The following is a 13627-nucleotide window of genomic DNA, read 5'->3' on the forward strand; positions in this document are numbered from 1 at the left end:
AGGAGACAGGGGGGTGAATAGGGACATGGTTCTCTGTCTCTTTAGTGAGGAGACACAGTGGGTGAATGGGGACATGGCAGTCTGAGGGACTCACCCTCAGGAAGGTAAACAGACACATGGACATCCAGTTGGTCAGCAGCTTCTCCACCACTGACTCAGTTCTGAAACAGGACAACAGGACAACATATTCAATGTGAATGTGTCTGATACTGATAAGAAAATCCATCCACAACAGACTTTAGAAGACCTCGCAAGAAGCCTGTCATTACCAAGACTGAGGAGGACATCCTACTGATCATCCACCTCACCTTCGGAGCATCAGTCTGGGGTTCTTGGCCATGTACTGCACCACCAGGTCGTTGAGCAGAGTCTTCAGGATGTCAGTGAAGTACTCCAGCTTCCCATGCAGGGCCACGGTAAGCAGGGAGGCCACGTAAGCCCGGTCCCGAGGCGAGAAGGTCCGCTGCACCTCCAGGGTGTGGATGAACTGGGAGGAAGGGACACAAAGGGGTCAAAACAGTGACACGGTGAAAGAGAAGCATTAAATATATGCATTATGATATTACTATGATATTACTGTAGATGTTTTAGAGTCTGAATGCCATTGAGGCAGTTCGAGTTCAGTCAACAACAAAAGAGACTGGACATCATACTTATTCAGAGTCAGTTACCGTGGTGAGGAATAGTTTGCTGTTGAGGAGGTTGGACAACTGAACCAGCCCCTGCTCCACCGTCTGTCTACGGCACTCCGGCACGTCCAAATCTCGCCTCAGTGGCGACTCCCGGTGGCCAGGGAAGAAAATGCGCTCTGCATACACCCTGTAGTCCAGGAAGGGGATACCAGAACCCACCAGGTCACTGGAACAGTCCATCATTTCAGTCATCAGGTCTGCACAGAGGAAGAGGGAGGGAAATAAACCACATTGAGAGAGAATGAGAATCTTTTTAGCAAAAGAATATGTAACCCACACCCGAAAAACTCTTTATTTAAGGCCACTTTAGGTTTTTGAGATATAAGATGCTGTTATGTCCAAGTCTCTCTTGAAAAATAGATGTTCATCTCAATGAGACTAACCTGGTTAAATACAAGTTAAATAAAGAAATAAAACATTTACAGTTAAAGTCAGAAGTTTACAGACACCTTTTTCTTTTCTCCCAATTCCTGACATTTAATCCTAGTAAAAATTCCGTGTTAGGTCAGTTAGGATCACCACTTTATTTTAAGAATGTGAAATGTCAGAATAATAGTAGAGAGAATGATTTATTTCAGCTTTTATTTCTTTCATCACATTCCTAGTAGGTCAGAAGTTTACATGCACTCAATTAGAATTTGGTAGCATTGCCTTTAAATTGTTCAACTTGGGTAAAACGTTTCAGGTAGCCTTCCACAAGCTTCCCACAATAAGTTGGGTGAATTTTGGCCCTTTCCTCCTGACAGAGCTGGTGTAACTGAGTCAGTTTTGTAGGCCTCCTTGCTCGCACACACTTTTTCAGTTCTGCCCACAAATTTTCTATAGGATTGAGGGCTTTGTAATGGCAACTCCAATACCTTGACTTTGTTGTCCTTAACTAAAAAGCAGCATTCCCCAAGAGAGGATGGCTCTCACTTCAGCAAGCGTCCCACCTAGCCCATAGAGGTTAAGCCATTTTGCCACAACTTTGTAAGTATGCTTGGGGTCATTGTCTATTTGGAAGACCCATTTGCGACCAAGCTTTATCTTCCTGACTGATGTCTTGAGATGTTGCTTCAATATATTCAAATACATTTCTTGGTTTATGATGTTATTTATTTTGTGATGTGCACCAGTCCCTCCTGCTGCAAAGCACCCCACAACATGATGCTGCCACCCCCATGCTTTACAGTTGGGATGGTGTTCTTCGGCTTGCAAGCTTCCCCCTTTTTCCTCCAAACATAACGATGGTCATTATGGGCAAACAGTTATATTTTTCCATGTGCAGTTGCAAACCGTAGTCTGGCTTTTTTATGGCAGTTTTGGAGCAGTGGCTTCTTCCTTTCTGAGCGGCCTTTTAGGTTATGTCGATATAGGACTCGTTTTACTGTGGATATAGATTCTTTTGTACCTGTTTCCTCCAGCATCTTTACAATATCCTTTGCTGTTGTTCTGGGATTGATTTGCACTTTTCGCACCAAAGTATGTTCATCTCTAGGAGACAGAACGTGTCTCCTTCCTGAGCGGTATGATGGCTGCATGGTCTCATGGTGTTTAAACTTGCGTACTATTGTTTGTACAGATGAACGTGGTACCTTCAGGCGTTTGGAAATTGCTCCCAAGGATGAACCAGACTTGTGGAGGTCAACAACAAAAAAATTCTGAGGTCTTGGCTGATTTCTTTTGATTTTACCATGATGTCAAGCAAAGAGGCACTGAGTTTGAAGGTAGGCCTTGAAATACATCCACAGGTACACCTCCGATTGACTCAAATGATGTCAATTAGCCTGTCAGAAGCTTCTAAAGCCATGACATCAATTTTCCAAGCTGTTTAAAGGCATAGTCAACTTAGTGTATGTAAACTTCTGACCCACTGGAATTGTGAGACAGTGAATTATAAGTGAAATAATCTGTCTGTAAACAATTGTTGGAAAAATTACTTGTGTCATGCACAAAGTAGATGTCCTAACCGACTTGCCAAAACTATAGTTTGTTAACCTGTCTGGGAACGTGGCTTGCGTCCCACCCTAGTCAACAGCCAGTGGAATCGCGTCGCGCGAAATACAAATACCTCTATATGCAATAACTTCAATTTCTCAAACATATGACTATTTTACACCATTTTATAGATACACCTCTCCTGAATTGAACCACGTTGTCCGATTTCAAAAAGGCTTTACAGCAAAATCAAAACATTAGATTATGTTAGGAGAGTACCCTGCCAAAAAAAATCACACTGCCATTTTCAAAGCAACTAACATGCATCACAAATACCCAAAACACAGCTAAATGCAGCACTAACCTTTGACAATCTTCATCAGATGACACTCCTAGGACATCATGTTACACAATACATGCATTTTTTGTTCGATAAAGTTCATATTTATATATAAAAACAGCATTTTACATCGGCGCGTGACGTTCAGAAAATATTTTCCCTCAAATGCTTCCAGTGAATCAGCGCTACAATTGACAAAATTACTATTCGAAAACATTGTTACAATTTTATATTGTCATTCAAAGAATTATAGATTAACATCTCGTGAATGCAACCGCATTGCCAGATTTAAAAATAACTTTACTGGGAAATCACACTTTGCAATAAACGACGTGGTATGCTCAGAAAAATAGGCTAGGCGATACATGTTAGCGCCATCTTGGAACCATCTAAAATCAAATATACTATTGTAAATATTCCCTTACCTTTGATTATCTTCATCAGAAGGCACTTCCAGGAATCCCAGGTCCACAACAAATGTAGTTTGTTCGAAAAAGTTAATAATTTATGTCCCAATAGTTCCTTCTTGTTAGCGCGTTCCGAAGGCTACTCATAATGTACTGAAGCGCGGGACTTGTCGTCACGAATGTGCAAAAATATATATTTACGTTCGTTCAAACATGTCAAACGTTGTATAACATAAATCTTTAGGGCCTTTTTCAACCAGAGCTTCAATAATATTCAAGGTGGACGATTGCATTGTCTTACTAAACGTTTCGGAACAAAAGGGTTCCCATGGGCGCCCGCGTCATAGTAGTAATGGCCCTCCCCCTGTGACCAACTTCCCAAGCCTCTCTTTGGGTCAGTTTCTACCATAGAAGACTCAAACCACTTTGTAAAGACTGTTGACATCTAGTGGAAGCCTTAGGAAGTGCTAAATGATTAATAAGTCCCTGTGTGTTTCAATGGCAAAGGCTTGAAAGTGATTCCACAAATCAGATTTCCACTTCCTGCATGGAATCTTCTCAGGTTTTTGCCTGCCATATGAGTTCTGTTATACTCACAGACACCATTCAAACAGTTTTAGAAACTTTAGAGTGTTTTCTATCCAAATCTACTAATTATATGCATATTCTAGTTACTGGGCAAGAGTAGTAACCAGATTAAATCGGGTATGTTTTTTATCCGACCATGCAAATACTGCCCCCTATCCCCAACAGGTTTTAACAAGAAATTTGTGGAGTGGTTGAAAAACTAGTTTTAATGACTCCAACCTAAGTGTTTGTAAACTTCCGACTTCAACTGTATATGTTAATTTATGGCTCATGGTGCTTGCTCTTACCTGTGAACTCCTTCTTGCAGCGGTCTCTCACACTGGTCTCCAGATTCTCCAGCTGAATCTGGACATTCTTGTAGTCCCTCACAGCCTGTTTGCTCTTCCTCCTGACAGAGAGATATATGGACAGACAGAAGCGCTCACATCCAGTATACCGAGCATTACTTTGAACAGATTAAATGGTTTATACTTGGTAGACTACAGTGACTGTGTCGGCACCCACCTGTATATGACAACTATGACGAGGACTATGAGGGCTACGATGGAGGCCCCACACCCACCTGTATATGAGCATTGTGACGAGGACAACGAGGGCTACGATGGAGGCCCCACACCCACCTGTATATGACCACTATGATGAGGACAATGAGGGCTACGATGGAGGCCCCACACCCACCTGTATATGAGCACTATCACGTGGACGATGAGGGCTACGATGGAGGCCCCACACCCACCTGTATATGACCACTATGATGAGGACAATGAGGGCTACGATGGAGGTCCCACACCCACCTGTATATGACCACTATGATGAGGATGATGAGGGCTACGATGGAGGCCCCACACCCACCTGTATATGACCACTATGATGAGGACAATGAGGGCTACGATGGAGGCCCCACACCCACCTGTATATGACCACTATGATGAGGACAACGAGGGCTACGATGGAGGCCCCACACCCACCTGTATATGAGCACTATCACGAGGACGATGAGGGCTACGATGGAGGCCCCACACCCACCTGTATATGACCACTACCACGTGGACGATGAGGGCTACGATGGAGGCCCCACACCCACCTGTATATGAGCACTACCACGTGGACGATGAGGGCTACGATGGAGGTCCCACACCCACCTGTATATGAGCACTACCACGTGGACGATGAGGGCTACGATGGAGGTCCCACACCCACCTGTATATGAGCACTATCACGAGGACGATGAGGGCTACGATGGAGGCCCCCACCCCCACGCCCACCTGGGCCTCCAGGGGGAAGGTCGACTGGACCTGGGTGTCATACTGCACTCTGCCCAGGGAGAAGTTCAGGTTGCCCATCTGGACCTGGGACAAGACAGCGATGGATTTTAGAGTGGGAGGATTGAACTGTTTTATACATCTCAACCCTACTATCGCCACAACTATAGTCACTAGATCATCCATCAACAGCATTACTCATCACATTCAGAGTTACAGGTGTGACGATCCTCCAAAATGTAACACGTGCCCTCTGATTTCCAATTCCAACAGTGGTGACCCAAGGAGTGAGGACGTACAGTGAACTCGGGGAGAGAATCCATGCCCTCCTGCTTCTTGCTGGCCATCACTGAGGGCTGCTGGGATGGAGGCTCACAGTAGAGGTGGTTATGGGTCAAGGTCTTCACCGAGCACACCCCATCCCCGATCAGAGCCACCACCTCCTCCTTAAAGATGGCCAGGTCCAGGTTCTCCCCCTGATTCAGAACAATACTGGTATTAGACAAAAACAGACAACACTCATAGGCTCTGAAAAACTGTTGCAGAAGCTGTTATGGTAGGAGAGATGGGATGTAACGGAGACCTCCACAGAGATGATGCTGCCAGGTTTGTGCTGGTAGGGTTTGCTGGGGTCATTCTGGTTCAGTGGGATTAGGATGGGGTTGAGCTCATAACTGAAAGCCCCACTGCCCACAGCGCTGAAGTCAAAGTGCAGGTTATCCAGTAGGAAGTCCACTTTTACCCGGGCATTGTGGGCCTTCGTCCCCACGGCAGGCGTAGGGCACAGCATCAGAGAGGAGCTGCTCACGGCACAGCGCGTCTCAAACTGGAGAGGGAGAGATGAGATAGAGGAGTTGATTTATAAACTGGAGAGATGAGACAGAGGAGTTGATTTATAAAGTGGAGAGATGAGACAGAGGAGTTGATTTATAACCTGGAGAGATGAGACAGAGGAGTTGATTTATAAACTGGAGAGATGAGACAGAGGAGTTGATTTATAAACTGGAGAGATGAGACAGAGGAGTTGATTTATAAAGTGGAGAGATGAGACAGAGGAGTTGATTTATAAAGTGGAGAGGGAGAGATGAGACAGAGGAGTTGATTTATAAAGTGGAGAGGGAGAGATGAGACAGAGGAGTTGATTTATAAAGTGGAGAGATGAGACACAGGAGTTTATTTATAAACTGGAGAGATGAGACAGAGGAGTTGATTTATAAACTGGAGAGATGAGACAGAGGAGTTGATTTATAAAGTGGAGAGATGAGACAGAGGAGTTGATTTATAAAGTGGAGAGATGAGACAGAGGAGTTGATTTATAAAGTGGAGAGATGAGACAGAGGAGTTGATTTATAAAGTGGAGAGATGAGACAGAGGAGTTGATTTATAAAGTGGAGAGATGAGACAGAGGAGTTGATTTATAAAGTGGAGAGATGAGACAGAGGAGTTGATTTATAAAGTGGAGAGATGAGACAGAGGAGTTGATTTATAAAGTGGAGAGATGAGACAGAGGAGTTGATTTATAAACTGGAGAGATGAGACAGAGGAGTTGATTTATAAAGTGGAGAGATGAGACAGAGGAGTTGATTTATAAAGTGGAGAGATGAGACAGAGGAGTTGATTTATAAAGTGGAGAGATGAGACAGAGGAGTTGATTTATAAAGTGGAGAGATGAGACAGAGGAGTTGATTTATAAAGTGGAGAGATGAGACAGAGGAGTTGATTTATAAAGTGGAGAGGGAGAGATGAGACAGAGGAGTTGATTTATAAAGTGGAGAGGGAGAGATGAGACAGAGGAGTTGATTTATAAAGTGGAGAGGGAGAGATGAGACAGAGGAGTTGATTTATAAAGTGGAGAGATGAGACACAGGAGTTTATTTATAAATCAAGCACATAGAAACGTGACATCTTTTGCAGCAAAAAGAGTAAGGATGTTTTGCCATTTGCTATTTAGGGAAAGCAGTGAATGATTCTCAACTTTACCCTGATACATCACACGACATTATCAAATAAAAGAGTGTCTGTCCCTCAATGGAAACAAGGAGACAACTGAACATCATATTAGAGGACTCAACACGCATTTCCAGTTTACCTGTTTGACAACACAGAGCATGTCTTCAGGACAGTCTGGCTCAGGAACTATCCGTCTTTGCCTCTTGAGTGGGATATCTTTACATCTCACTCTACTCTCTCCATCTCTGCTGCTCCTCCTCATCCTCCTCTTCTTCCTCGGAGAGAGGGACTCCAGAGGACTAAGGGTCACCCGGATTCTGGGCTCCTGCACTACATCCAGGTTTTGTCCGGACACATGTATCAGTCTTCCACCACTGGACACACACAGAGAGAAGACTTTAAGAACAAAATGGTATATATTTCTGACACAATGTGTTGTGAGTGACAGTGTCCCACCCACCTGAGAAAGCTTTTGGAGGGTGTAGCCATGGTTACGTTAGGGTCTGAGGTGTAATAGTAAACATCTCCCTCTAGATGGCGCACTGCTCTACCAAATCGGACAGTGATTCTATGCGCTCCGGTTCTGTTGCTGCCACCAGTCATACATGTAATCTGGTCATCCATGACCTCCGAGGAGCTAGAGAATGAGTTGAACCAGATATCACAACTACTGCTACAGAATGTTACAGGGCTTTTATTGAGGAAACTGACAAATGAATTATGAATTCTCTCACATAACGCAGACACCACTGTAAACCACTGTTTGATCTGGTGACTGAATGTTACAGATACGTAAGAGACTCACATGAGGCATGGGACTCCTCCAATCAGCACGCTGACCTCACTGAGGTGTCCAGTCTTCAGGCTCTGGCCCATTACGGTCAACGCAGAGCCCCCAGCCTTGGGCCCCTTCTGAGGGGCTATCTCCATCAGAACTGGGTCCTGAGGAGAAGAGAAAGGGCATTAGAAAAGAAAACTTTATCAGACTTCATTTGAGGGCCAGTATTGTCCACTCGGCTAGATCAGCATTTTAATAGAAGATAACAAAGTCTGTTATAGTTACCTGGAAGCTGAACCTTTGACCGGAGAATCCAAGTCCTCCTCCTCTTACCTCGACTGAGGCCTGGCCACTCTTCTGTCCCCCACTGGCTGTGGTCTCACACACAATCCTACAGGACAATGGAGGATTAAAGCAGGTTGTTACTCTGAATGCAGATACAAGTAGAGATGCAGAATATAGAAGAAATAAACGTTTTTGCATGAGAAGAACATTACCTTGAGGAGATCTCATATCTGCTGTTGATGACCGTGCAGGGGACACCAGCTATAGTGACAGAGTTCTGGATGTCTTCAGCTTTCTGTCCCAGATTGGAGCCTGAGATGGTCACCACAGTACCACCATCTACTGGTCCAGAGATAGGCTCCATCTGCAACACAGTCATGGAGAAGTCAACAAACGAGTCTATTTCACCGTCTAAAGATGCAAACACATGAAAAGACAATGACACAAATCAAGCCTCACAAAGTGGATGACGGGTCCCGGGCAGGACTGCTTGATATCGCCAGCGCAGGAGTCCCGGTAACTGCATCTGGAGCGAGCTCCACCGCACCACACACAGCCGTACTTCTGATGAGCCGTACGACACCGGCTGCAGTCTGACCGGCCCACAGAGCAGTTAAACAACGTCACTGGAACAAAGAGGATACCAGAAGTCAACCACCCAACAACAGCACAGATCTACACCAATAGTTCTTCTCCTTTGTAACCTACCATGAAGGTCGTCAGCACTATCAATCTGAAAGGTGTCTCTCCTCCTCACATTGATCACGGCATCGTACTCCTCCGCAGAGGCAGTATAGGCATACTGCAACAACATGACAAAATAAGGCAGTCTTAGCAGTGAACATAATCATAGCTTTCCTGCATAGCTGAAATATCACTCTTCAAAAAACATGAAACATCCTACAGACAAACACTGCTCAAATTAACAGCATTTTTACAATACCACATAGTCTGATATTGAATAGAGTGACCTGGTGTAGCTGGCAGGTGATGATGTAGAGAGAGGGCTGGGTGTCCTCTGTCTCCACGTCCGCGTCCACCACCACTGACCGCCCCTCGATGGTCAGGACACACTCATAGTCCAGATCCTCATCCTGATCACACACAGACCACATTTCACACACCACGCACCTGAAGTCAAGTAAACCATCAGCCTGCATTCCTCACCCACCTGGAAGAGGTGAAGGTGGCGCCCCACCAGAGTGATCTTCCGCTCCACATTAACAGGAAGTAGAGAGGGGCCCTGGACCTTCTCCACACACGGGCAGTCCTACTCACATTATAGGACATATGTTACAGGACACACACACAGGGGACATCAAACTTAACAGCATCCTACATCTCCAGGTGATGTCTCGTCAATTTCAGTCATTAAAATGGCCGTTCTGCAGTTGCTACATACATTTCGTTGATTTATAAATTAATGATATGTACCCTTTTATTCTTGAAAAATATAACTTATAAATGCCTCGTGAACTTAATTCGTATCCCATCAGAACTCAAACATAAGCTTTTTTTTACCCCAATGTTTTTAAACAAAGTACATTTAAAAAACACTATATAGCCTCAAAACATGGTTAAAACTATATTTTTTACATCACGAATGGTCAGTCCATGCATTCATAGCTGTCTATGAATTTGAGAGTGGTTACATTTCTCCAGTGTCCCTGTTTACCAAAACAGGGACACTTTGTTATTGTTTGAAACTGTAATTGCTGCTTTAAACCAGATTTACTATTAGAACAATTAAGCAAATCCCACTCCAAAATGTTGCTCAATAGTCTAAAGGTCTATAACATGAGATCGAGGAAAATAACAAAAAAAACACTGACAAACAAGGTGTAAAACAAAAAACATCAGGTTTAGTATGAACTGAAGACAGCCATGTTTTGATCGCTTGAGCTCCAAAACACAGCCAGTTGACAACGTCAATGACACTCAAAACACACAACATAATGGGGATGCTGTTTACACACACCACACATATCATGACATAAATAAGAGGGTAGGAATTTGGGATCAAATTAAGAGTAACCTATTTTACATGATGCAAATGCACTTATCGGATTAAACGCACGTCTTGTACTGGGTGCATCAGCTAGACAGCCAGTGACAGTGGAAGCCCTGGCCCACTCACCTGCAGAGCAAAGGAGTCAGACTGGTAGTCTGGTGAAGACTCAGGGTCAGGTGTGAGGGTAAATGATTGAGAGGGCTGGTTTGAGTCATCAACTCCAGAGGGTACTGTGGCAGAGGATGTTGCAGGTTCCATCTTTGTCTCGGTCTTTCCCTCCCCCTTGTCCCATTCCCTGGTCCAGGGGGGTGAGGCTGTACCTTGGAAGGGGGCCAGGGGGATCTCATCCCTGTCAGAGCCAGTGGGCAGGTCCACTAACAGGGGGACACCACTGGAGATGGTTGAGGTGGTGTCAGGGGATGAGGGCTCCGTCCCAGTGAGGCCAGTCAGTCCAGCAGTACTACTAGGAAACACAGTCTCTAGAGCCTCGGGCCAGTCTAGCAGCTCAACCCTGGTGACTGTTGTCTGCTCTGTTCCACCAGTAGTCCTGGGGAGACTCCCGTCTCCATCTCCCTCCACTTTGGTCTCTTCTGCGATGGCCCCTGCCTGCAGACTGGCTGTCACTTTCAGTGCAGTCGTAGCCTGGGTGGCCAGTGTGGTTAAAGGTGTGGTGGGGGGAGTGGCTAAGGGCACCCCCATGCTGGCTGGGACTGGGAGAGTGGTCCTATCAGATACCTCTGTGTATGGGAGTGTTGGAGCAGCCAGGACAGTTGGAGTTACAGTATCAGATTGTTTGGTTGCTGGGGGAGTGGCTGTTGGTGGTTTCAACTTGAGATGGTAACAAAATGTCCAGAGAAGGAGAGAGGAGGGAACGACAGTAAAATGAGAGGATAGGCAAGAAATATATGCAAATAAGACTGACATCACCAAAAAAAACGAAACGTTTACAACAACAACAAAAAATAAAAACAGAGACAATAGAATACGACAAGACATGAATAAACTAACAGTTACCCAAGGGCAGTTAGTAGTTTCTCTACAAAGCAAACCTGAATAGGCTGGTTAGAAGATATAGTACGTAGCAGTTAGCAGTTTCTCTACAAAGCAAACCTGAATAGGCTGGTTAGAAGATATAGTACGTAGCAGTTAGCAGTTTCTCTACAAAGCAAACCTGAATAGGCTGGTTAGAAGATATAGTACGTAGCAGTTAGCAGTTTCTCTACAAAGCAAACCTGAATAGGCTGGTTAGAAGATATAGTACGTAGCAGTTAGCAGTTTCTCTACAAAGCAAACCTGAATAGGCTGGTTAGAAGATATAGTACCTAGCAGTTACCAGTTTCTTTACAAAGCAAACCTGAATAGGCTGGTTAGAAGATATAGTACGTAGCAGTTAGCAGTTTCTCTACAAAGCAAACCTGAATAGGCTGGTTAGAAGATATAGTACGCAGCAGTTACCAGTTTCTCTACAAAGCAAACCTGAATAGGCTAGTTAGAAGATATAGTACGTAGCAGTTACCAGTTTCTCTACAAAGCAAACCTGAATAGGCTGGTTAGAAGATATAGAACTTAGCAGTTAGCAGTCCTGTAACTGCACCGACTGATAACCTGTAGGTGGACGTACGTGTTTGTTGTAAATTGTGACTCCCTCATCACAGGAAATGTTCCAGGTGCAAAAGTGCTGGTGAATACACCAGTTACAGCCCCAGCGACTGCTCACACACCCTCTGCACCTGAAAACAGAGAGAAGACAGAGACAGTGAGAGGTTAAAAGGGAGAGAAATACAATTGTATTGAGGTAAAATGTCAGCATTTTAACTTACGGCATGCCTCCAGAGAGCTGTTGGACCACGCCACAGTCAAAGAAGGTGAACTCCCAAGCAGCCACTGTCACATTGAGGAAGCGAAGGGACAGAGGGACGGTGACGGAGTCTGAGGAGGAGAGGACATTAGTAGGATAGTTAACTATGGTGATAATTGAGAATGAGAGCAGAATCATTTTGCATTGTAATGTCTTATTGGTCTCCCACCAATGTCACTCACCTTCTCCTTGGCCAATAAGAGGCAGCCTGCTGGCGTCGGGGGTAGAGCAGGTCACACCAGTGTCTGTGACGTTGGCAGGACTTTCCACATCCTGGTAGAAACATTTGTATGCTTCGCCTTCCACTAGACTGGGCAACCCCTTCACTGACACAGCAATCTGACAGACAGACAGACAGACAGACAGACAGACAGACAGACAGACAGACAGACAGACAGACAGACAGACAGACAGACAGACAGACAGACAGACAGACAGGTATCAAAGGGTATTCATCATTTCTTTTCAAGCTCAAAACAATCACTGTATCTTGCTCTTCTCATGTCTTACGTCTGTCTCCACTCCAAGGCTGATGTTATACAGGCTCAGGGATTGGATACTGAGACACTGCTGCTGCTGGTCAAAGCTCCACAGCCACTGGCCCTGCAGAGCCCCCCGACTGCACTGGGAACGCTGGCCACACCTGACATCACAGGGGGATGTGGGGGTGAGGGGTGGAACACAGGTCCAAAGAGAGGAACAAGTGAGAAGTTAACTTCTATTAACTTGACTCTCTGTGGTATAGAATTAGAAAGGTCAGTTGGTGGTTCCTCACCTGCCCTCCAGAACACACCAGCCACAGTACGGCTCTCGGGCTGAGACACAGGACTGACAGTCCAGGTGATCTCCACACTCTGCCACCGGCCGCTTCTCCACCTGAAACGTTATCCACATCCCTTTCTTAAGAACAGCTGTACTACAGTATATACATGGACAATGAAGCCGTAGAGGTGCTATAATTGTGTTCCCTAGCCAGGTTTTCTAATCTAAAAGGGAGAGTGCCAACGGACAAAATGCAAAAACACACCTGTACCTACCCTTGATCTACTTCACTGCATTCCGCCAACCCGATCAAGGAAAAAAACGACACGTGGCTAAATCTCGTTGATGATTCCTGCCCTATATTAGGAGAGTCAAGTAGCTTGTGGTGATGTGTTTGAGCTGTGTTTTGCTGTGTGGTGTCCACTCAGACTAACCATTGTGCTGGTCATGATGTAGATGTGCGTCTCCATCTGGTCCAGGAGGAGGTCACTGCTGATGGGTGAGTTGGGCTGGATGAGTATGGAGGAGTACTTCTCCACCCTACCTCCAGAGCCGAGGAACACCTGGAGGGAAGCAGATGGTTACTGTCGTAAACTAGCAATCATTTCCAAGTAGGGCTGTGGCCGTCACAAAATGTAGTCAGCCGGTGATTGTGAAGCAAATAACTGTTGGTCTCACGGTAATTGACTGTTTATTAACATAAACACATCTAGCATCTCCTGGCTTCCACACATAGCCTACAAGCCACTGAGGCAGACCTTTAGAACATCTAAAGTG

The 13627-nt window shown here is 45.1% G+C and overlaps 1 protein-coding gene across 4 annotated transcripts in view; it reads right to left on the bottom strand.

Moving 5' to 3' along the window:
• The window catches only part of LOC106572747 (plexin-B1), a 99894-nt gene that overhangs the window by 15708 nt on the left and 70559 nt on the right, over positions 1 to 13627 (bottom strand). For all 4 annotated transcript variants that reach the window (XR_006759313.1, XR_006759312.1, XR_006759311.1 and 1 more), the window contains 23 exons: positions 13285 to 13413; positions 12864 to 12964; positions 12599 to 12731; positions 12271 to 12427; positions 12051 to 12159; positions 11852 to 11960; positions 10357 to 11058; positions 9391 to 9489; positions 9191 to 9313; positions 8928 to 9021; positions 8679 to 8845; positions 8432 to 8583; positions 8220 to 8325; positions 7962 to 8098; positions 7617 to 7793; positions 7296 to 7530; positions 5790 to 6032; positions 5506 to 5682; positions 5145 to 5293; positions 4232 to 4332; positions 672 to 889; positions 309 to 487; positions 95 to 161 (listed from right to left, as the gene is read on the bottom strand). Coding sequence is in view for 1 of the 4 variants with exons in the window: in XM_014147187.2 (XP_014002662.1) it covers positions 95 to 161; positions 309 to 487; positions 672 to 889; positions 4232 to 4332; positions 5145 to 5293; positions 5506 to 5682; positions 5790 to 6032; positions 7296 to 7530; positions 7617 to 7793; positions 7962 to 8098; positions 8220 to 8325; positions 8432 to 8583; positions 8679 to 8845; positions 8928 to 9021; positions 9191 to 9313; positions 9391 to 9489; positions 10357 to 11058; positions 11852 to 11960; positions 12051 to 12159; positions 12271 to 12427; positions 12599 to 12731; positions 12864 to 12964; positions 13285 to 13413 (3864 nt within the window). In the remaining 3 variants the exon portion in view is untranslated. The remainder of the gene's footprint in view (positions 1 to 94; positions 162 to 308; positions 488 to 671; positions 890 to 4231; positions 4333 to 5144; positions 5294 to 5505; positions 5683 to 5789; positions 6033 to 7295; positions 7531 to 7616; positions 7794 to 7961; positions 8099 to 8219; positions 8326 to 8431; positions 8584 to 8678; positions 8846 to 8927; positions 9022 to 9190; positions 9314 to 9390; positions 9490 to 10356; positions 11059 to 11851; positions 11961 to 12050; positions 12160 to 12270; positions 12428 to 12598; positions 12732 to 12863; positions 12965 to 13284; positions 13414 to 13627) is intronic.

Source organism: Salmo salar, chromosome ssa15 (genome assembly GCF_905237065.1).
Source record: "Salmo salar chromosome ssa15, Ssal_v3.1, whole genome shotgun sequence".
NCBI classification, from domain to species: domain Eukaryota; kingdom Metazoa; phylum Chordata; class Actinopteri; order Salmoniformes; family Salmonidae; genus Salmo; species Salmo salar.